Source organism: Hyla sarda, chromosome 1 (assembly GCF_029499605.1).
Source record: "Hyla sarda isolate aHylSar1 chromosome 1, aHylSar1.hap1, whole genome shotgun sequence".
NCBI classification, from domain to species: domain Eukaryota; kingdom Metazoa; phylum Chordata; class Amphibia; order Anura; family Hylidae; genus Hyla; species Hyla sarda.
Genome location: NC_079189.1, coordinates 211,021,301 through 211,042,578, shown reverse-complemented (window position 1 = coordinate 211,042,578; position 21,278 = coordinate 211,021,301). Strand labels below are relative to the sequence as shown.

The 21,278-nt window shown below is 43.5% G+C and overlaps 1 protein-coding gene and 1 long non-coding RNA gene across 3 annotated transcripts in view; one reads left to right on the top strand and one right to left on the bottom strand.

The window, feature by feature from the left end:
- LOC130362910 (uncharacterized) overlaps nt 1-15,918 on the top strand; it is a 158,783-nt gene extending 142,865 nt beyond the window's left edge. Inside the window, exon 4 of the long non-coding RNA XR_008891627.1 lies at nt 15,483-15,918. This is a non-coding gene — a long non-coding RNA (uncharacterized LOC130362910). The remainder of the gene's footprint in view (nt 1-15,482) is intronic.
- GC (GC vitamin D binding protein) overlaps nt 1-21,278 on the bottom strand; it is a 74,225-nt gene that overhangs the window by 21,252 nt on the left and 31,695 nt on the right. For both annotated transcript variants that reach the window (XM_056551853.1, XM_056551846.1), the window contains 2 exons: nt 19,536-19,630; nt 18,556-18,685 (listed from right to left, as the gene is read on the bottom strand). In XM_056551853.1, coding sequence (XP_056407828.1) covers nt 18,556-18,685; nt 19,536-19,630 — 225 coding nt within the window. The remainder of the gene's footprint in view (nt 1-18,555; nt 18,686-19,535; nt 19,631-21,278) is intronic.

Genomic DNA, 21,278 nt, shown 5'->3' with positions numbered 1-21,278 from the left:
CTGATGATAACAGAGGTAACACTATCTATCTATCTATCTATCTATCTGTTTATCTATCTGTCTAATATATATCTATCTAATATCTATCTCATATCTATCTATCTATCTATCAATCTATCTATCTATCTCATATCTATCTCATATCTATCTATCTATCTCATATCTATCTAATATCTATCTCATATCTATCTATCTCATATCTATCTCATATCTATTTAATATCTATCTATCTCATATCTATCTCATATCTATCTATATATCTAATATCTATCTATCTATCTCATATCTATCTATCTCATATCTATCTATCTCATATCTATCTATCTCATATCTATTTAATATCTATCTATCTCATATATATCGCATATCTATCTATATATCTAATATCTATCTATCTCATATCTATCTATCTATCTCATATCTATCTATCTCATATCTATCTATCTCATATCTATCTATCTATCTATCTATCTCATATCTATCTATATATTTAATATCTATCTATCTCATATCTATCTATCTATCTAATATCTATCTATCTATCTATCTATCTCATATGTCTGTCTATCTAATATCTATCTATCTAATATCTATCTATCTCATATCTATCTCATATCTGTCTATTTATCTAGCAACAGAAGAATACAGCAGCACTCTGCTAGTACAAATATATAGATAAAACATGAGTATATAGATACAACATGAACAGCTATACAGCAGCTCTGGTGCAATAAATGGAAATATAAAATTATGAAGTTATGAAATAGTGAGGTACTTAGCTTGCAATTTGGCAGCCAAATAGCTTGGACCGTTCCACCACGGTAAGGTGACCTCATTTGGACGGACCCTACACTATGAATATGCCTCTGTGTGATCAGTTCAGCAGGCATTGCAGGATCTGAAACATCCCAGACACCTTATATACACCTGATAGTGGTGGGTGGGGTGCAAGAGCCAACATGGAGGTAGCCACTCCCCCGTATGTGTAATACAAAGGATAAGTTGGCCAGCACTATCTATCTATCTAAGTGTCAGCTCTCTCTCATCTATCTTTATATCTGTCTATCCATCTATCTATCTATCTATCTATCTACACTTCTAATAAATCATGTATCTTGTTGCCTCAAGAAAGTCTCACCAACATGTTTTCAATGTTTAGCTTTCATTTATTCTTACAATGCTTCAAAAAGTGAGAAAAAATAGAAGCTTGTTATTGTAAAATACAAATAGTCAGCTTTCACACTTCTGACAGTATTGAACACTGTGATGCTTATAAATAGGATAACATTGATGATGATTATAATTATTATTATTAGTATTATTATTAAGTGAGCTGAGTGACTAAATACATTTATAATGTAGAAATATCTTTATACAATAGAAAAGATCACGGAAAAATGTGCAATGTTTCATTCCATGTTACAGCAACAACGTTCAGCTGCTCATTTGCAGCCTTTCTCAAGAAGAGCAGCTGAAACATTGCTGATGTAAGATGGAATAAACACTACACATATTCCACTATCTGGGAGTGCTGCAGTGATCATTTCTATTGTGGATACCTTACAGAACCATTTGGACTAAGGTCACACACCTATTTGCATAAATCTACATCTACGTTTTAGTGTGCTGTTTTTCTATCTATCTTTCTATCTATCCATTATCTGTCTAGCTATTTTCTATATTTCTATCTATCTCTCTATCTATCTCTCTATCTCATATCTATCTATCTCATATCTATCTATCTCATTATATATCTATCTATCGTTCTATCTCTATCTATCTATCTTTTATCTAACTATCTCATATCTATCTATCTATCTCATATATCTATCTATCTATCTCATATCTATATCTATCTATCCATTATCTATCTATATATCTATTATCTATATATCTATCTATCCATTATCTATCTATCTATTATCTATCTATCCATTATCTGTCTAGCTATTTTCTATCTTTCTATTTATCTCTCTATCTATTGTCTATCTATCTATCTATCTATCATTATATCTCTATCTATCTATCTAATCCAGGGGGTAGACTGCACACCACTACAATAGTTATAGAGAGTCCCGGGGTGCAGGCAAACATGGGTCAATAAACTACCACTGTCTCACTTGAACGGACTGGAGTGCTGCTGGATTTCTTTTTAGCTGGATTTATCATCTGTCTATCCAATTCGATCTGTCTGTCTTATCAGAGAATTACCACAGCACTCCAAACAAGATGAAGATTAAGGCATTGCTTTATTCACTAGAAGCTTTTAAGGCAACGTTTCTATTGCCTCATTATTAGGACAAGGGTTCGGTAATGACTTTGTCAGGCAGTTGAAACATTGTCTTAAAAGCATTTGATGAATATTGCAGAACCTTAATCGTAACAGTCTTGCTTAAAATGCTGAATGATTCTCTGTTCTTCACATGGAAGACATTGTAACCTAGGTTTTTATACCTGCCTGCGCCCACTTCATCTTACCTTTGATGCACTGCTCTCCTGAAAAATCCATCTATCTGTTCTGTCTATCCATCTACAGTATGCTCTGGGCCGACGTTAAGCCAAGATGGCATGTCAGAAGCTTTTAGTCCTAAAGACTAAATTTGTGATACAGCTCGATTATAGTACAGGCTGCCGGATAAGATCTTTTAGTATAATGTAATGTACTTACCATTTTATATAGATTAATTATGCATTCATTATATAAATTTAATTAGTGTTTTACGGAAGAAGTTCTTTCTATTCAACCCTCCTGTGTGAGGATTTAAAGGATATATGTACCGACATATTGAACATTATTAGGATATTATAATGATAGTCTTATTCTAGTTAATCTGTTTAGTTTCCTTTAGAAACTTCTAGTGTAATTAAAAGGGTACTCTAGTGATATTAAAGGGGTACTCCACTGCTAGAAATGTTATCCCCTATCCACACTATAGGGGATAACATGTCTGATCATAGGGGTCCGCCACGGCATCCAAGTCCGGTCCTTGCCGGATGACTGGCAATCACAGCCACCACACCCCCTCCATTAATGTCTGTGGGAGGAGGCGTGATGGCCGTGTACTAGCCGTCACGCTGCCTCCCATAGACATGAATGGAGGGGGTGTGGTGGGACACCACGATCATGGAAGCCTCAGGCTTCCGTGACTGTAACTCTGAATCTCCGGCACAGAGATCGCGGGGGGTCCCAGCAGCTGGGTTCCCCAGTGATCAGACCTTTGGATAGGAGATAACATGTCTAGGGGTGGAGTAACCCTTTTCGTCTGTCCACCTTTATTGACTGGTGCCTTTTTGTTTTACTAAATATTAGCTATACTTCCTTGGCTTGGGGATCATCCTGTTTTTTTTTCTTAATTGAGACTACAAAAAATATATAAAAAGTACCTGTTACTAAATAAACTTTTCTAAACTAATTCAGGCTTTGTTCCCTAACTACACCTAAACCCCCCCAAGCTCTTAATTTTTTTTAAGAGCTTTAAAAAGCCCTGTATCTTACCTTTCTTCTTGCTTACATAGTGTGAGCTGCCGGCAGGAGGATGTGGGCATGCCCCATTACTGAAGCCTGCTGGGGGGACTGCTTACGCCCTCACTTCACCGAGGAGGAGCCAGTCGACTCATTATTTTACAGCCAGGCGCCTCGCTTAGGCTGGGTTCACTCCACGTTTTGTTAAATACGGTTCCGTATACGGCTGGGAGGAGGGGGGGCGGGGCTTAATCGCGGCACCTGCACTCAGCAGTATTCAGGAACCGTATTTAATGTATGTCTATGAGCCGACCGGAGTGAACCGCAGCCTCCGGTCGGCTTCGTTTTCAGCCGTATGCGGTTTCCCGACCGTAGGCAAAAACGCGGTCGACCACGTTTTTGCCTGCGGTCGGGAAACCTCCTCCCAGCCGTATACGGGAACCATATTTAACAAAACGTGGTGTGAACCCAGCCTTACTCGCAGAGCCCCTGCCATCCCAGCTGCCTTGCTCACTCCCCCTGCAGCCTCACTCGCATATCCCCTCTCTCTGCTCAGCGTGCACAGATGTCACCCCTGCTCTCCACTGGCACTCACTGCTGCAACTGACGGCTTTCATCCTCTTTGCTTCCAGTGCACAGCTCCGCTGTCCGCTCACAGTGCAGGGGTAACAGCCTCAGGGACTGTCAGCGGAGTGCAGGGCTGACAGCTGTAGGCACTGACAGATGTAGACAGATTTCCCTTCCAGAGCTGCTATGAGCACAGCGCTCGTCCCGCCTGTCTGATTGAAAGGCAGGGAGTAGCACTGTGCTGGTCATGTGTCCTGGCTGCAGTCTTTGATTTCGGACTCATGCCAGGCCGGCATGAGTCTGAAATCCACCAAAGACTTGCAGCCGGGACATGTAGGGAGACCCCTAGTGATAGGTTTTGCAAACTGAAAATAAACATGTAAGTATACTTTTTTTCATAACATATATTTAGGAATTTGTTAATAATACATTATTCTGCAACATTTTTTTTTTTTTTCTTGACAGGTACTCTTTAACTTTTGATTATATGTTTGACTTTATTTTCATTCTATTATGTTTTCTGAGATAATGCCAAACAAACATACAACGCCACTATTTCTTAATGGTCTATTTGGACATTTTACAATCATTGCCTATACTCAGCTCTAGGGTATACAGAATGAACAGGCAGGAAGCCTCTGTGCTGTTTGTCATGTAGAAGTGGCACAGTCAATGAAAGCTGGGACCTGTACAATACCTGAAAAACCACTTTAAAGGAGTTATCAAGGAAAAAACTTTTTTTTTATATATCAACTGGCTCCAGAAAGTTAAACAGATTTGTAAATTACTTCTATTAAAAAAACTTAATCCTTTCAGTACTTATGAGCTTCTGAAGTTAAGGTTATCCTTTTCTGTCTAAGTGCTCTCTGATGACATGTGTCTCGGGAACCGCCCAGTTTAGAAGTAAATCCCCATAGCAAACCTCTTCTAAACTGGGCGGTTCCCGAGACGCTTGTCATCAGAGAGCACTTAGACACAAAAGAACAACCTTAAAGGGGTATTCCAGGCCAAAACCTTTTTTTAATATATCAACTGGCTCCGGAAAGTTAAACAGATTTGTAAATTACTTCTATTAAAAAATCTTAATCCTTCCAATAGTTATTAGCTTCTGAAGTTGAGTTGTTGTTTTCTGTCTAATTGCTCTCTGATGACTCACGTCCCGGGAGCTGTGCAGATCCTATGGGGATATTCTCCAATCATGCACAGCTCCCGGGACGTGACATCATCATTGAGCAGTTAGACAGAAAACTTCAGAAGCTAATAACTATTGGAAGGATTAAGATTTTTTAATAGAAGTAATTTACAAATGTGTTTAACTTTCCGGAGCCAGTTGATATATATATATATATATATATAAGAAAAAGGTTTTGCCTGGAATACCCCTTTAACTTCAGAAGCTCATAAGTACTGAAAGGATTAAGATTTTTTAATAGAAGTAATTTACAAACCTGTTTAACTTTCTGGAGCCAGTTGATATATATAAAAACGTTTTTTCCTGGATAACCCCTTTAAAGGAGTTCTGTAGTGAAACAAAGTCTGCTAGAAGGGGGCGTACCGACCCCCGCACGGAGCGGTGGCCAAAACGCACTCTCCATTCATCCCATAGAGAAACATGGAGGGGGCATGTTGGCCGCGGCTTTCAGTTGGGGTCAGAATGGCTGCTTCCAGCAGACTGCCGGGGCCCTTTTCAGGAGATCGCAGGGGGCTCAAGGGTTAGACCCCCCTGTGATCTATAACTTATATGGAATAAGTTATGTTTCACTGCACTACTCCTTTAACTTATGCCCTGATATTAGTGGGTAAATAGGCTGTAATACCTAATAATAGCTCTTCAGTTTCTTCTAGGGAGGAGCAAATCGAATCTGACAAATCCAAATTCTTTCCGAATTTCAAGAAAAATTAGATTTGCAACAAATGCGAATATCGCCACAATTCGATTGCATAAATCGCTTCATTAAACTCCATTTAGTGCGGTCCATGCTCCAGGGCATATAAAATGGTAGATCCACATGTGAGGACATGGGGCAAGGTATCCTGGGAAGGCGGCAACAAGGGTAGGCAGGATGACCCTGAATCACACATAGCATGCAGACTATCATCAGCCAGTCACCCCTGTGATGTCACAGCCCTATATAATCTGCAGCCATATTGCGGCCAGTCACTTCAGCCTTTCATTGAAGAGCGATAGATAGGGAAAGACAGCACTGTATGATTCAACTAGTCACATCAGCGTTCTGTTGCACAGAGAGAGGGACAGAAAGCAGTGTGTGTTGCACAGAAAAGCATTCTTACAGCAGGAATTCACCTCCCAGTCACTACAGCATTTTATTACAGAGAGGGACAGATAGCAGTGTGTTGCACAGAACAGCAGCGATTCAGCTCAAGCCCAAATCCTGCCTAGAAGCACTGATAGGGAAGGGAGTGAGATAGAGAAAGTGCAATTTTGGGTGTAGTACTTAGCGACTGTGTGCTGCAGCACTAGTATGTACTGCTCTAGTTATACACATACACTTTTTTAAGCATACTGGAGTTCACTGTCCTCCCCTTATTAGTGCATGCCACATATGTACACCTAAGTGGTGTACTATTTTGTTCTTGTTAAAGTCTCAAAGGCCAAGATACTGTGAAAGACCAATCAAAAGTACACATCGGCTGGTGTTGTACACAAATACTTTTTTAAGCGTACTGTAGCGTATTGTCCTCTCTTCATAAGTGCATACCACATATGTACATCTAAGTGATGTACTATTTTGTTCCTGTTAAAATCTCAAGGGCCTACTGTGATCGGCCAGCCAAAAGTAGACACCTGCTGGTGTTGTAGACATAAACACTGTTTAAAGTGTACTGGAGAGTATTGTACTCCCCTCATATACGCACTAAGTATGTCAGGCAGAGAAGTGCCAGGACGTGCACAGAGGAGTGGCAGAGGCCTAAACTCATCAGGCAGAGGTCGCAGTAGACTAGGGGCGAGTGGCAGCAGGAGTCACAGCAAGAAGCCTGAGCTCCTGGTATCAGCTAGTGGTCGTGTCTCGACTAGCAACCCATCTGCCGTCATCGATTGGTTAACACGGTCATCCACTTCAGCACATGACATCTGTGACAACCCCAGTCAACAGTTGGTGGGTTCAGCAGACACATTCCTCAGTTGCCATGGCCCGGGAGCAGTCCCTGTCCTCCCATTGCCTCTGTCCTAGGCTGTTCCCTCCACCACAGAAGAATCTTATGCTGTGGGTTCAGCTTCACTATTTAGTGAGGACAATCCAGAGGACAGTTAGCAGCTACTGTCCAGCCAAGAAGTGGAGGAGAAATCTGCTGCTTCCTCCGCTAGGCGGGCAAGTAGTGATGAGGAGAGTGGAGTGGGAGGTGGTGTTGCGAGCTTTAAGGCTCCTGAAGAAGACTGTTGAGGAACCTGAGCGGGACATCAGTGACGTGCAGACACAACTTGATGATGATGAAGCCGGGTGGAGAAGGGGCTTCATCATCATCAGGAGAAGAGGGTTGCAGGTTGCCCGTGAGGCAGCAGCTGAGCCAGCAAGGTTGTAGCATGGTTGGTAGTCAGCATGTTGGCAGAAGTGGAAAGTCTGGAGCCAAACGTGCCTGGGGTAGACCACCTGCTTCGTGGCAGCCTACCATCCCGGGAGGTAGTGAAACAGGGGTTCCTGAAGTCGGCGGCAGTAGCAGTCAATCAGTGCGGATTGTTGGTGGGAAAATCATCTACTCGTTAGCCTGGGTCAGCTTATACAGTGTCACCATAAAGCGGCCAGGGAGAACCGTGGCTCCAATGTGGTGGTCCAGCCTGCTGCATCACCAAGTGGCACACTGCTCCCTGTTTCAGCCAGCCAAGGCTCCACCACCTCAGCCGAAGGGAGCTGTGTGTCATACCCATCTTCTGTCGCTCCAGATGCTCCTGCTCCTCCTACTTCAAGTTAGTCATTCCGCCAGCAATCCATCGGCGAAGCCATGTCCAAGAGACAACAGTATGCGCCCACTCATCCAATGGCACATTACCTGAATATGCTCATGTCAAAGTTGCTGGTGCTGTAGTCACTTCAGGTGGTGGACTCTGCACCTTTCAGAGAACTGATGGCTTGTGCCGAGCCGAGGTGGAGAGTCCCAAGCCGTAATTTCTTTGCGAAGAAGGCAGTACCAGCCCTGTACAATTTTGGGGAAAAGAAAGTGGGCCAGTCCTTAAGCCTGTCTGTGTACAAAGCGCATGGTAGCATTGACGTGCGGAAATGTAACTACGGTTATGGACAATACATGTCCTTTGCGGTCCACTGGGTGAATGTGGTTTCTGCACAGCCACAACAGCAACTTGGACAGGTCATGCTGCTTCTGCCTCCACGCTCTCAGGCCACCGGCGGCAGCACAGATGCACACAGAACTCAACACATGCTCTACAGTACTAAACCAAGTATTCCCTTGGGCACTGTAAGTGGACCTGAGGAAGACATGAGTCCATGCCAAAACTCGTTGTCCCCGTTGTACCAATAAAAATATTTTATTGTCATGTGCTGCTCGAGTCCTCGCTTCACGCTTTAAGTTGTGCAGCGCCTCTGCCAAACCATTTTTTTTCTGCCTCATCTGTACTCTCTGATACTAATGATTTTTTGGATCATATAGCCTGAAATATATACCAACGAAACATGCCTACTATGCACATTGTGCATGAAAAGTCTATATACTAACATCCTAGGTGAACTGATTAGGGACAGTGCTCTCACTAATACTAAAATAGTCTTCCTAATGGGGGTTGTTGGAACTGATATTGACTAAGAACTATTTTAGGTTCAGTGATTTTTTTTTTTCAGAAACAAGGAGTTTCTATTGAGTCTCCTTTAGCCCCTATTATGGCTAATATTTTCATGGCCAAATTTGAAAAGATGTATGTTCCAGCACACCCATTGAGAAGCAAGGTGAGGAAATAGTTAAGGTATATGGGTACAACGTGTTCGTCCTATGGACGAGCACCAGTCAGGAGTTGGCTGAATATGTAAGGTATTTAAATCAATGTCATCCCCTTATTGAATTTACCTGTGAGGCAAGTGGGACCTGTATAAACTATCTTGATGTAGAAGGTAAAAAAGGTGAACAACAAACTAGAAACTACACTTTATATAAAGGATAGCAATAGAAATAATTTATTGCATAAAGAAAGCGCATATGCCCCACAGGTATTCAAAGGGATACCAAAAGGACAAATAGTGAGAGATAAAAGGATCTGTAGCTCTGAGGAAGAATATCAGAAGAATAGAAACAACATAATAGAGAAAATTGTACAGAGGGGTTATGATAGGTCCGAACTAGAAGAGGTAACACAGCGGGTGGACGTAATACCTAGAAAACAGTTAAGAAAGAAGAAGGATAAAAACATAAAACGAGAGAAAAATTAAAGATGTATGTTCTTATCAACTTATGATGGACATGCTAAATTAACAAAAAAGTGATCAATAAATATTGGGAACTATTATAGGCAGATGAGAAATATGGGGTACTATTTAACCTGTTGGGGACGAAGGGTGTATGCATACGCCCTTGCGTCCTGGTACTTAGGTACGAAGGGCGCATCCATACGCCCGTGGAAATTTCGGTCCCCGCCGCACGCCGGGCGAGGATCGGACCGGGGTGACTGCTGATATCAATCAGCAGGCACCCCGTGCAAATGCCCAGGGGGGTCATCAGACCCCCCATGTCGGCGCTCGGCGCAAATCGCATGTGAATTCACACTTGCGATTTGCGCCGATACCGGGTCATTTCGGGTCTAAAGTGACCCGGAATATTACGGGGAACGCGGTTGTCTAAGACACCTACGGTCCCCCTGAAGTGATAGGAGTGAGGTGGCAGGGGTGCCACCCCTTCTATCCCTGCTATTGGTGGTCTAGACGTGACCACCAATAGCAGATCGGGGGCGGGGGGTTAACTATCGCCGGACCGGCGCCGAAGGCCACTTACCCGTCCGGAGGCAGCGGGCGACGGTGATCAGCGGGCGGCGACGTCGTGCGGCAGAAGAGGACGGCTCCCTGGATCCTACGGAAGCCGGTAAGTTGTCTAGCAACATCTGGAGGGCTACAGTGGTCTATAACCTGTAGCCCTCCAGATGTTGCAGAACTACAACTCCCAGCATGCCCAGACAGCTGTTTGCTGTTTGGGCATGCTGGAATATGTAGTTTTGCAACAGCTGGAGGACTGCAGTTTGAGACCACTATACAGTGGTCTCTAACCTGTATCCCTCCAGATCTTGCACAACTACAACTCCTAGCATGCCCAAACAGCTCTTTGCTGTCTGGGCATCTGGGATTTGTAGTTTTGCAACATCTGGAGGGTCACAGTTTTGAGATCACTGGGCAGTGGTCTATAAACTGTAGCCCTCCAGATGTTGCAAAACTGCAAATCCCAGCATGCCCAAACAGCAAGCAGCTGTCTCGGCATGCTGGGAGTTGTAGTTGCTTACTTCCAGCTATTGCATAACTACATCTCCCAGCATTCCCTTCGGCGATCGGTACATGCTGGGAGTTGTAGTTTTGCAACAGCTGGAGGCACACTGGTTGGAAAATACTGAGTTAGGTAACAGAACCTAACTGAAGGTTTTCCAACCAGTGTGCATCCAGCTGTTGCAAAAGTCAACTCCCAGCATGCACGGTCTATCAGTACATGCTGGGAGTTGTAGTTTTGCAACAGCTGGAGGCACATTGGTTGGAAAATACTGAGTTAGGTAACATAAACTAACTGAAGGTTTTCCGACCAGTGTGCCTCCAGCTGTTGCAAAAGTACAACTCCTCAGTCAGTACATGCTGGGAGTTGTAGTTTTGAAACAGCTGGAGGTTTGCCCCCCCCCCCCCCCCATGTGAACGTACAGGGTACATTCACACGGGCAGGTTTACAGTAAGTTTCCTGCTTCAAGTTTGGGCTGCGGTAAATTTTTTGCCGCAGCGCAAATTCCTAGTGGGAAACTCACAGTAACACACCAGTGTGAATGTACCCTAAAAACAATACACTAACACATAATAAAGGGTAAAACACTACATATAAACCCCCTTACACTGTCCCCCCCCAATAAAAATGAAAAACATATCATACAGCAGTGTTTCCAAAACGGAGCCTCCAGCTGTTGCAAAACAACAACTCCCAGCATTTCTAGACAGCCACTGACTGTCCAGGTATGCTGGGAATTTAGCAACAGCTGGAGGCACCCTGTTTGGGAATCACTGGCATAGAACACCCCTATGTCCACCCCTATGTAATCCCTAATTTAGTCCTCATATGCGCATGGCGCTCTCTCACTTCAGAGCCCTGTCGTATTTCAAGGAAACAGTTTAGGACCACATTTGGGGTATTTCCGTACTCGGGAGAAATTGCACTACAAATTTTGGGGGGGCTTTTTCTCCTTTTACCCCTTATGAAAAGGAAAAGTTGGGGGCTACACCAGCCTGTTAGTGTAAAATAAAAAACATTTTTACACTAACATGCTGGTGTTGCCCCATACTTTTTATTTTCACAAGCAGTAAAAGGAAAAAAAAGACTCCCAAAATTTGTAACACAATTTCTCTTGAGTACGGAAATACCCCATATGTGGGCGTAAAATGCTCTGTGGGTGCATAACAAGGCTCAGGAGTGAGAGCGCACCATGTACATTTGTGGCATAAATTGGTGATTTGCACAGGGGTGGCTGATTTTTCAGCGGTTCTGACATAAACGTAAAAACATAAATACCAACATGTGACCCCATTTTGGAAACGACACCCCTTACGGAACGTGACAAGTGGTATAGTGAGCCTTAACACCCCACAGGTGTTTGATGAATTTTCATTAAATGTGGATGGGAAAATGAAAAAAAAAAGTTTTCACTAAAATGCTGGTGTTAACCTAAATTTTTCATTTCCACAAGGGAAAATAGGAAAAAAAGCCCCCCAAAATTTGTAACCCCATTTCTTCTGAGTAAGAAAATGTCCCATATGTGGATGTAAAGTGCTCTGCTGGCGAACTACAATGCTCAGAAGAGAAGGAGCGCCATTGGGATTTTAAAGAGAAAATGTGTCCGGAATTGAAGGCCACGTGTGTTTACAAAGCCCCCATAGTGCCAGAACAATGGACCCCCCCACATGTGACCCCATTTTGAAAACTACACCCCTCACGTAATGTAATATGGGGTGCAGTGAGCATTTACACCCCACAGGTGTCTGACAGTTACCTGGAACAGTGGTCTGTGAAAATGAAAAATGTAATTTTTCATTTGCACAGCCCACTGTTCCAAAGATCTGTCAAACGCCAGTGGGGTGTAAATACTCACTGCACCCCTTATTAAATTCTGTGAGGGGTGTAGTTTCCAAAATGGGGTCACATGTGGGGGGGTCCACTGTTCTGGCACCACGGGGGGCTTTGTAAACGCACATGGCCCCTGACTACCATTCCAAATGAATTTGCTTTCCAAAAGCTCAATGTCGCTCCCTCTCTTCTGAGCATTGTAGTGTGCCAGCAGAGCATTTTACGTCCTAACATGGGATATTTCCATACTCAGAAGAGATGGGGTTACAAATTTTGGGGGGCATTTTCTCCCATTACCTTTTGTAAAAATGGTAAATTTGGGGGGGGAAAATGCACTTTAGTGAAAGATTTTTTTTTTCATTTGCACATCCGATTTTAACGAAAAATCTTCAAACACCTGTGCAGTGTTAAGGCTCACTGGACTCCTTGTTACTTGCCTTGAGGGGTGTAGTTTCCAAAATAGTATGCCATGTGGGTTTTTTTCTGCTGTTCTGGCACCATAGGGAAATCCTAAATGTGACATGCCCCCCAAAAACCATTTCTGCAAAATTCACTCTCCAAAATCCCATTGTTGCTCCTACGTGGAATCCCGGGATGATAGAATGAATAGGTAATAATCAAGAACCAGTGAGAGTGATATGGGATAATGGGGGAGCCTCTCCAATGGGAGGGGGGAGAAAGTAGGGAGCATGGAAAAGAAGGGTAAAGAAAGGAAGACTGGGCAGGGGGTGGGGAAGAGCAGAAGAACCTCAGAAAAGAGAGCGGGAGGAGACTTAGACAGAGCCACTCACCTGACGAAACCCTTCCGGCAACCAGTCCAACGCGACCAGAGCAGGTATATGTGAGGGCAGGGTAGGTGGGTTGAAATGTATGAGGGTCACCAGACTGCATGATTTGTGCAGGATCTGCGGGGCAGACAGTAGTTAAGATGTCGAATAGAGAGAACGGAATTCGGCTGAGGAGGAGAACTCCTTCCATGGATGCCAAATGGATACATGTTTGACTGTTTTGTCATAGGAGTATGCCATGAGCTCCTCCATCTTATGTAGGTGGGTAACTTCCCGAAGCCAAGACGAGAGGGTCGGCGGTACGGGGGACTTCCAGAGTCTAGGGATGACCGTACGGGCCACTAGTAGGAGGAATCTCAGCAGAGATTTGGACCAACGAGAGACAGGGCCAGGCAGTATATTGAGAAGGAGCGGCTTCGGGTGGCGAGTGAGGGACGTGGATGTCAAACGGTGTATAATATCTAGTACCTGTGTCCAGAAGGTATCACGGGACAGGAAACCCATACATGAGACATCGTTCCTCCCTGAGAGCCACACCTCCAGCACACATCAGGAAGGGAGGGATACATCTGGGAGAGGAGGGCCGGGACTCTGTACCATTGAGACAGAATTTTATAATTGGTTTCACGTGCTTTACAAGAAATGGAAGTCCTGTGGCACAAAGTCACAGCCATCTCCCACTCTCCATCCGTGAGCTCTTGACCCAACTCTCGCTCCCAGCCAGTCCGAAAGGGCAGGGGGGGGGGGGTCACGGTGAAGGTCCATGAAAAGGCCATACAGGGCACTCACTGGACGATACACCGGTGCTTGTTGCACACATAGAGATTCCAGGGAAGTGAGCTGGGGGTGTAGCTGGAGGGTGAGTGGTGCAGTTTTTATAATGGGGTCATTTGTGGGGTATTTCTAATTTGAAGGCCCTTCAAATCCACTTCAAAACTGAACTGGTCCCTGAAAAATTCCGATTTTGAAAATGTGGGGAAAAATTGGAAAATTGCTGCTGAACTTTGAAGCCCTCTGATGTCTTCCAAAAGTAAAAACCTGTCAACTTTATGATGTAACCATAAAATAGACATATTGCATATATGAATCAATATATGATTTATTTGGAATGTCTATTTTCCTCACAAGCAGAGAGTTTCAAAGTTAGAAAAATGCAAAATTTTCAAATTTTTCATCAAATTTTTGAAATTTTCACCAGTAAATGATGCAAGTATTGACGAAAATTTACCACTACCATAAAGTAGAATATGTCATGAAACAATCTCGGAATCAAATGTATAAGTAAAAGCATCCCAGAGTTATTAATGCTTAAAGTGACAGTGGTCAGATTTGCAAAAAATGCTCCCGTCCTTGGGGTCATAATGGGCTCCGTCCCCAAGGGGTTAAAGAATGTCCAATGTCCATATAAAAAAAGGGAAAATTAATATCAAATCATGTTATGAGATCGGATTTCGGACAGAAGAAAGAATCCAAACAGATGTTCCAGAAGGCGAAAAATAGAGGAACATTCCCCTGTAGATCTTGTCAGAATTATAATGGGATCATGAAGGGCGACACAGTGACACATTCCACAAAAAGTACACGTATCTCGATGAAATGTTTTTTTACATGTGAAACTAAACATTTTATTTATTTAATAAGATGTTCTTGTGGAATGTCAGAATGAGCCAGACATCTAGAAATGTGAAAATTAGACTAAATGAGCACAAAAGTTCAATTAGAAACTATAAGAAGAAAGTGGAAATAAAGAAAAAAGACGAAGAGAAGAAAGATAAATTTGGTTAGATTAGTATGGCGAGACATTTTTTTGAATATAGCCACCAGGTTTGTTATCTAAAGTGAATGGTACTTGAAGAAATAGAGAATGAAGAACAGGAAGGGTTAACTAAGAAGAACTTACTAAAATGAGAAGTATATTGGATTCAGAAGCTAGGAACGCAAGCCCCTAATGGAATTAATGAGAACTGCTTGTTCAATGTATTTTTGTAATACTGCTTTACTCTTTAGACAGAGAGAAAGCTCCAGCTCACCCAGCCCGGACACTCGGAGCAGCGGATCCACGACACCGGACTGTGTCGGCCACAAGCGAATATGAAAAAGAAGAGATGATCCGGCTCTGCAGGTGAAAACTCAAATTTATGGCACCCACCACAGGAAAACATGGATAAAAGTAACGGGTTTCAATCGCCAAACACTGCGCTCTTGACTAAGAGCGCAGTGTTTGGCGCTTGAAATGCGTTACTTTTATCCATGTTTTCCTGTGGTGGGTGCCAATAAATTCAATTTTTTACCTGCAGAGCCGGATCATCTCTTCTTTTTCATATTTGCTTTACTCTTTAGGAATGTTTTTAACGGGTATGATATCTACTAATGTTTTTATGTATTTTTCTACTTTACCTTAGAACTAATATTCTCGTGAGAGGTGCAATATAATTAAACATGGTGGTGGATGTCACGTGAGGCTTGAGAAAGGGACAGTCCATCTCCTGAAACGTCGTCTGGCTGATGGTCGGCACTCGGATGCACTAAGCAGCACGACTTCTATCCCGCTGGAGATGCTACTAATCATGGCGAGAAACAGACCTCGGTGGAGGCAGATGAATTCTACTAGTGCCTGATCAATTTACTACTATGAATTCTACTAGTGCCTGATCAATTTACTACTACTTCGTCACTGGGTGAATAGCCTCTATTTTTGTCCATACATGCCTGGTTGTACTACAGTGGAACAATTTTTTGGATAAAGAATTGGATATCTGCTATCCCAATTTGTTGTGCTTTCATTTCTGTATACTATTTTTGGACTTTGGCTGGGGAGTAAGGAGCCCCTGGATTGAATGCAAGGGAGCCATCCAGATACCAATCAGTGATCTGCTGTGTCAGAATTAGATGCAGGGTTAAAAACTTCCCCTGTAAGTCCCTACTCTTGCATTATTAATTCCCTTCATTGCAAATGTTGCTCACCTTAAAAAGGGTGACCCCACACAGGAACCTCTCCCTATTTCCCCCTACAAACACTGCCATTTCCCAGGATTTTTAGGTGGAAATAGAGAGAGTTTCCTGTGTGGGCCACCATTTTTAGGGTGAGTAACACTTGCCAAGAAGGGAATTAATAGGGCGAGAGTAGGGCCTTACAGGAGAAGTTTTTACCCCCACCTGCTACAATGGACAATACATTGCTCCCTTCCACCTTTTCGAGGAAAGTGTTACTAGTCTTAAAAAGGGTGGCCCTACACAGAAATCAATCCCTATTTCCACCTAAAAACCCTGGGAAATGGCAGTATTTGTAGGTGGAAATAGGGGGAGGTTCCTTTGTGGGGCAACCCTTTTTAGGTGAGTAACACTTGCCATGAAAGGAATTAAAAATGCGAGAGTAGGGCCTTACAGGGGAAGTGTTTACCCCCACCAACTACAATGGACTATACGTTGTTCCTTTCCACCTTTTAGAGGTGTTTGTATCACATCAATACTTGGGGGTGTAGGTGGCACATGGTGTTTTACGTGATGCATATCCTCAATACTTACTTATGCACACTAACACTTTTACAAAAGAGACCGTTTTCTTCTGCCTACCTGCCTCTGCTACTATTCTGATGCTGCCACCCGCGTGATGACACACATCTCATGTCAAGTTCTCCTTTTTTCACCCACCTTTTTCACCGGGTACTGGTATTGCCACCCACCACACCACTCTGTCACCGAGTCACTTTCAGGACTCCTGATGCTGCTTCCATCTCCAGGCTGTGTCATTCAGCCACTATATGTTCTCCTCATGCTGACGCCACCTCCACACTGTGTCATTCAGCCACTATATGTTCTCCTAATGCTGCAGCAAACTCCAGGCTGTGTCATTCAGCCACTATATGTTCTCCTCATTCTGCCGCCACCTCCATGCTGTGTCATTCAGCCACTATATGCTTCCGCCAACTCCAGGCTGTCATTCAGCCACTATATAGTCAACTATTTCTGCCGCCACCTACACGCTGTGTCATTCAGCCACTATATGGTCTCCTCAGGCTTCCGCCACCTCCACGCTGTGTCATTCAGCCACTATATGCTGCCGCCAACTCCATGCTGTATCATTCAGCCACTTTGTGGTCTCCTCATGCTGCCGCCACTATATGGTATCCTCATGCTGCCGCCACTTCCATGCTGTGTCATTCAGTCACTATATGGTCTCCTCACGCTGCTGCTACCTCCACGCTGTGTCATTTAGCCACTATATGGTCTCTTCATGCTTCCACCGCCTCTCGGATGTGTCTTTCAGCCACTATATGGTCTCCTCATGCTTCTGCCACCTCCAGGCTGTGTCATTCAGCCACTACATGTTCACCTCATACTGATGCCACCTCCAGGCTCTGTCATTGTGCCGCTCTGCGACAGTGATTCTAATAGCGACACTCTGATCTGCATGTCATACTGAAAGACAGTATTATTTCACTAACCCAGCACACACCCTATGCGTGTTACAGCAAGGCAAAGTGTTCTACACCCCTATTGAGGCTCTCTGTAGGCCAGAAATATATGTTTTTAATAGCAATGCGCTGCAAATAAATTTGGACCGATCAAAATTTTTTCAGATAATTCAGCAAATCGACCGAATTTTTCAAAAAATTGCCCATCTCTAGTTTATTCGTTGCCCAGGTCTTAAAATAGAGCAGAAAAGAAAGTAATAATGAGTAATTACTCACTATTGAATGCAGAAGAATTGGAGTAGTAGTACTTGTGGAACAACTGATCAGTCACTCACAGAGGGCAGCTTTAGTAGACAAGAGTAAAAACATATTGTAATAGCATGTCGTCACATGGTGTTGAACTGGTTTCCTGAGATATTGGAATCCTTAACTAAACTAGTTAGGATTTCAATAATGTGATTCAGAGGTAGCAGGGCAGACTATAATTTTAGGAATGTTTGGTAACTTTATTGTGTAATGAGTGCAGTAACTTTTTCACATGCATGATATGATGGTTGCTTTCTATTTATAGTATTGTATTTATGCATTTACAGTATTGTATTAATGTATTTTTTATTCATTTACATTTTCTATGCTGATTTTTTTTTCCTGTCTAGAATTTTTTACTTTTAGTCTGCACTTTCGTGGAGTCTGGCGCATGTGCACATTGGGAAACTGTGCATGTCCAGCCCACTGTACAGTGCTTTGCTCAGCTTGCTTTGCATTGTTTTTGTGAAGGCTTTCTTGAATCAGTAGTTCCACAGTGAGTTTCTCTGTACACTGCTCACTGTCTCTCCAAGATGGTGCCTTCAATGCCATGCATAGAGTTTAATCAGTCTCTTTAACCCAATTGTTGCTGTCTCCTGATTGGCCTGTGAGCTGTATGTCACAAAATGCAAGCAATGATTGGCTAACCTGCAGTCATGTGATCTTGCTGCTAGCTGCAAAGTATTCTGGCTACCTTGACATCATGTTAGTGTAACTTTACAACAAAACATATCTCCAAAGATATAAGCTGTACCTCATTTTCAATGTTCTTCTCTGTATGGAATCCACAGCTGTTGGAAAGCACTTGGGTTCCTTGTTCTGCAATTGTCATCACATCCTTAGGATCAGCAGAAGGAACTTTTTGACTGAACATTATGGCAGCACTGGTCAAAGGAGAAAAACAAAAAACAGGAGATATTTATCTAAAATATTCCAAGCAGAGGAGATTGGAGCAGAATTTCTATGCCTACATATACTTGTAGTACAATCATAGGAATAAAATCAATTATACATTCATGGTGTCCCAAAGAACAATAATGGACCTACCAGGTCTATTTTGCTTTTCTAGATAGCATAGCACCGAAAAATTGAAATCTTATAGAAATAAGTGTGTGTGTGTGTGGGGGGGGGGGGGGGGGGCGGACATAGATAGGAGCATGGGCAAGCAAAAAAAATGGTAAAAATGGTGTTACATTATTCATCCTGTGTTACGTCACAGCCAAAGTTACATGACTAAAAGCTGTGATGCTGTGTATCTGCCACCACCAGTACCACACAGTGAATGGTCACAGAAAAATGAACGTTAGAGATTCGGATGTCAAGAAGGCTTCAGATTTATTTCACACCATAAAATGTACATGTGCAATGTTTCGGCCAAGAGCCTTTGTCAAGCAAGAGAAGGAAATAAACGAAAAAATGTTTAAGGTAAAAAAGATATCCATGATGTTCATGACCAATTAGCACCATAGTGGGATATTCAAGATAAATTGAATACTCCACTATTAATTCTAGCTACCTTACATTAAGAAGCCTCCATCCAAATTGACAGGACACCAGTTAGGATTTTGTTCAAATAATATATCATCAAATTGAAAAGATTACATTTATCTTCAAACATTCTGACAACCAAATCTTGCAATGGACTTGTAGACCTTCTTCATGCATAAGGAAACAGGCAACAGATAGTTTCTGAGAAGGTAAACATGAGATAAATTTAATAATTAAATTTTGTACCTGAATTTTAATTTATCCTCCCCATAAGTGGCAAATCGAGAACATAGCCTGTTTGACATTACTGTAAGTAAATGAAGCGGCTGCCTTTCGAGTCTCTAACAAAGGAAAAAACAAAAGTCAGCAAAAATTACAATTTCAGTATCAATATGTTGCCTTGCAGTACTAGGGTCTTGGGTTCAGGCCTTATTACAGCCTGCCATGACATGTGCAACCCACCACTGCACCTCAGGGGGAAAAATGGCGATGAGAAATGGCTTCCTACCATCTAGATGCCACCATCACTAATAGCAGCGATATCTAGGTGTTTAACCCCTTTAAAGAACAACTGCAGCGCAATATACACTTATCCCCTATCTACAAGATAGGGGATAAGTGTTTGATCGCGGGGGGTCCGACCGCTGGGACCCTTCACGATCTTCTGTACGGGGCCGCAGCATGATGTTGCGGCCGACATGCCTCCTCCATGCATCTCTATGGGAGAGGCAGGGAGGCAGTATTCGTGCCTCCCCGGCTCCCCCATAGAACTATATGGGGATGGTCGACGCTACGCGCCTTATCGCTCACTATGAGCGCTAATGGCGGCGCCCCATTAGGGAGATCTCGGGGGGTCCCAGCAGTCGGACCCCCCGCGATCAAACACTTATCCCCTATCTTGTAAATAGGGGATAAGTGTATATTGCGCTGCGTTTGTCCTTTAATGACCATGGACGTGTATACACTTCCATGTACCGTTAAGCAGGTATTGCGCGGGCTCCCGTCTCGAGCCCATGCCATACCGGCCGGCCCCCAGCTGCTTCTTGTAGCTGAGGGCCGGCGTTAATAGCCGACATGTGCCGATCGCTGTGGGCGGCTATTAACCCTTTAGATCACCCCTGTCAAAGCTGCCAGCGGCATCAAAAGGTACCTTGAACTGCTCCCTGGTGGTCCATTGGAGTGGATCGACTCCCCTCCGCAGCGCGATCGTGGGGGGATCCACTGTGGAGGTAGCCGGAGGGCTTACCTCATGTCCTGTGCTGGCTGCGGCTCTGAAAATGATAAAGCCTGGCAGGACCAGGCTTTATCAATCGAGCGCAGAGCACACAGATCAATGTGTTTCTGTGGAACCACATTGAACTGTATAAGGAATCTAATGATTCCTCCTAAAAGTCCCCTAAGGGGAAGTAATTTACAAATGTATTTAACTTTCTGGCACCAGTTGATAAAAAAAAAAGGTTTTCCACCAGAGTACCCCTTTAAGGGGTTAAATAAGTGGATTCTGAGCTAGCTCTCATTGTTGTCTTTGCTAAAAGCAGCCAGCAGCTGCAAATTATGGAGTAGGTTTGACTCCTGACCTTTTTTATATGCTCCCTGCAAACATTGAGTGTATATGGAGGACATATATATGTTGTCTAAGGATAATTTAGGCATAGTATTTAAGGTTAAAGGGGTACTCCAGTGCTTAGACATCTTATCCCCTATCCAAATGATAGAGGATAAGATGGTTGATCGCGGGAGTCCCGACGCTGGGGACCCCCGTGATCTTGCACGCGGCACCCCGTTTGTAATCAGTCCCCGGAGCGTGTTCGCTCCGGGACTGATTACGGGCGACTACAGGGCGGGCGGCGTGTGACGTCACGCCTCCGCCTCCGTGTGATGTCACGCTCCGCCCCTCAATGCCAGCCTACGGGAGGGGGTGTGACAGCTATCACGCCCCCTCCCGTAGGCGTGCATTGAGGGGCGGAGCGTGACATCATACGGGGGCGG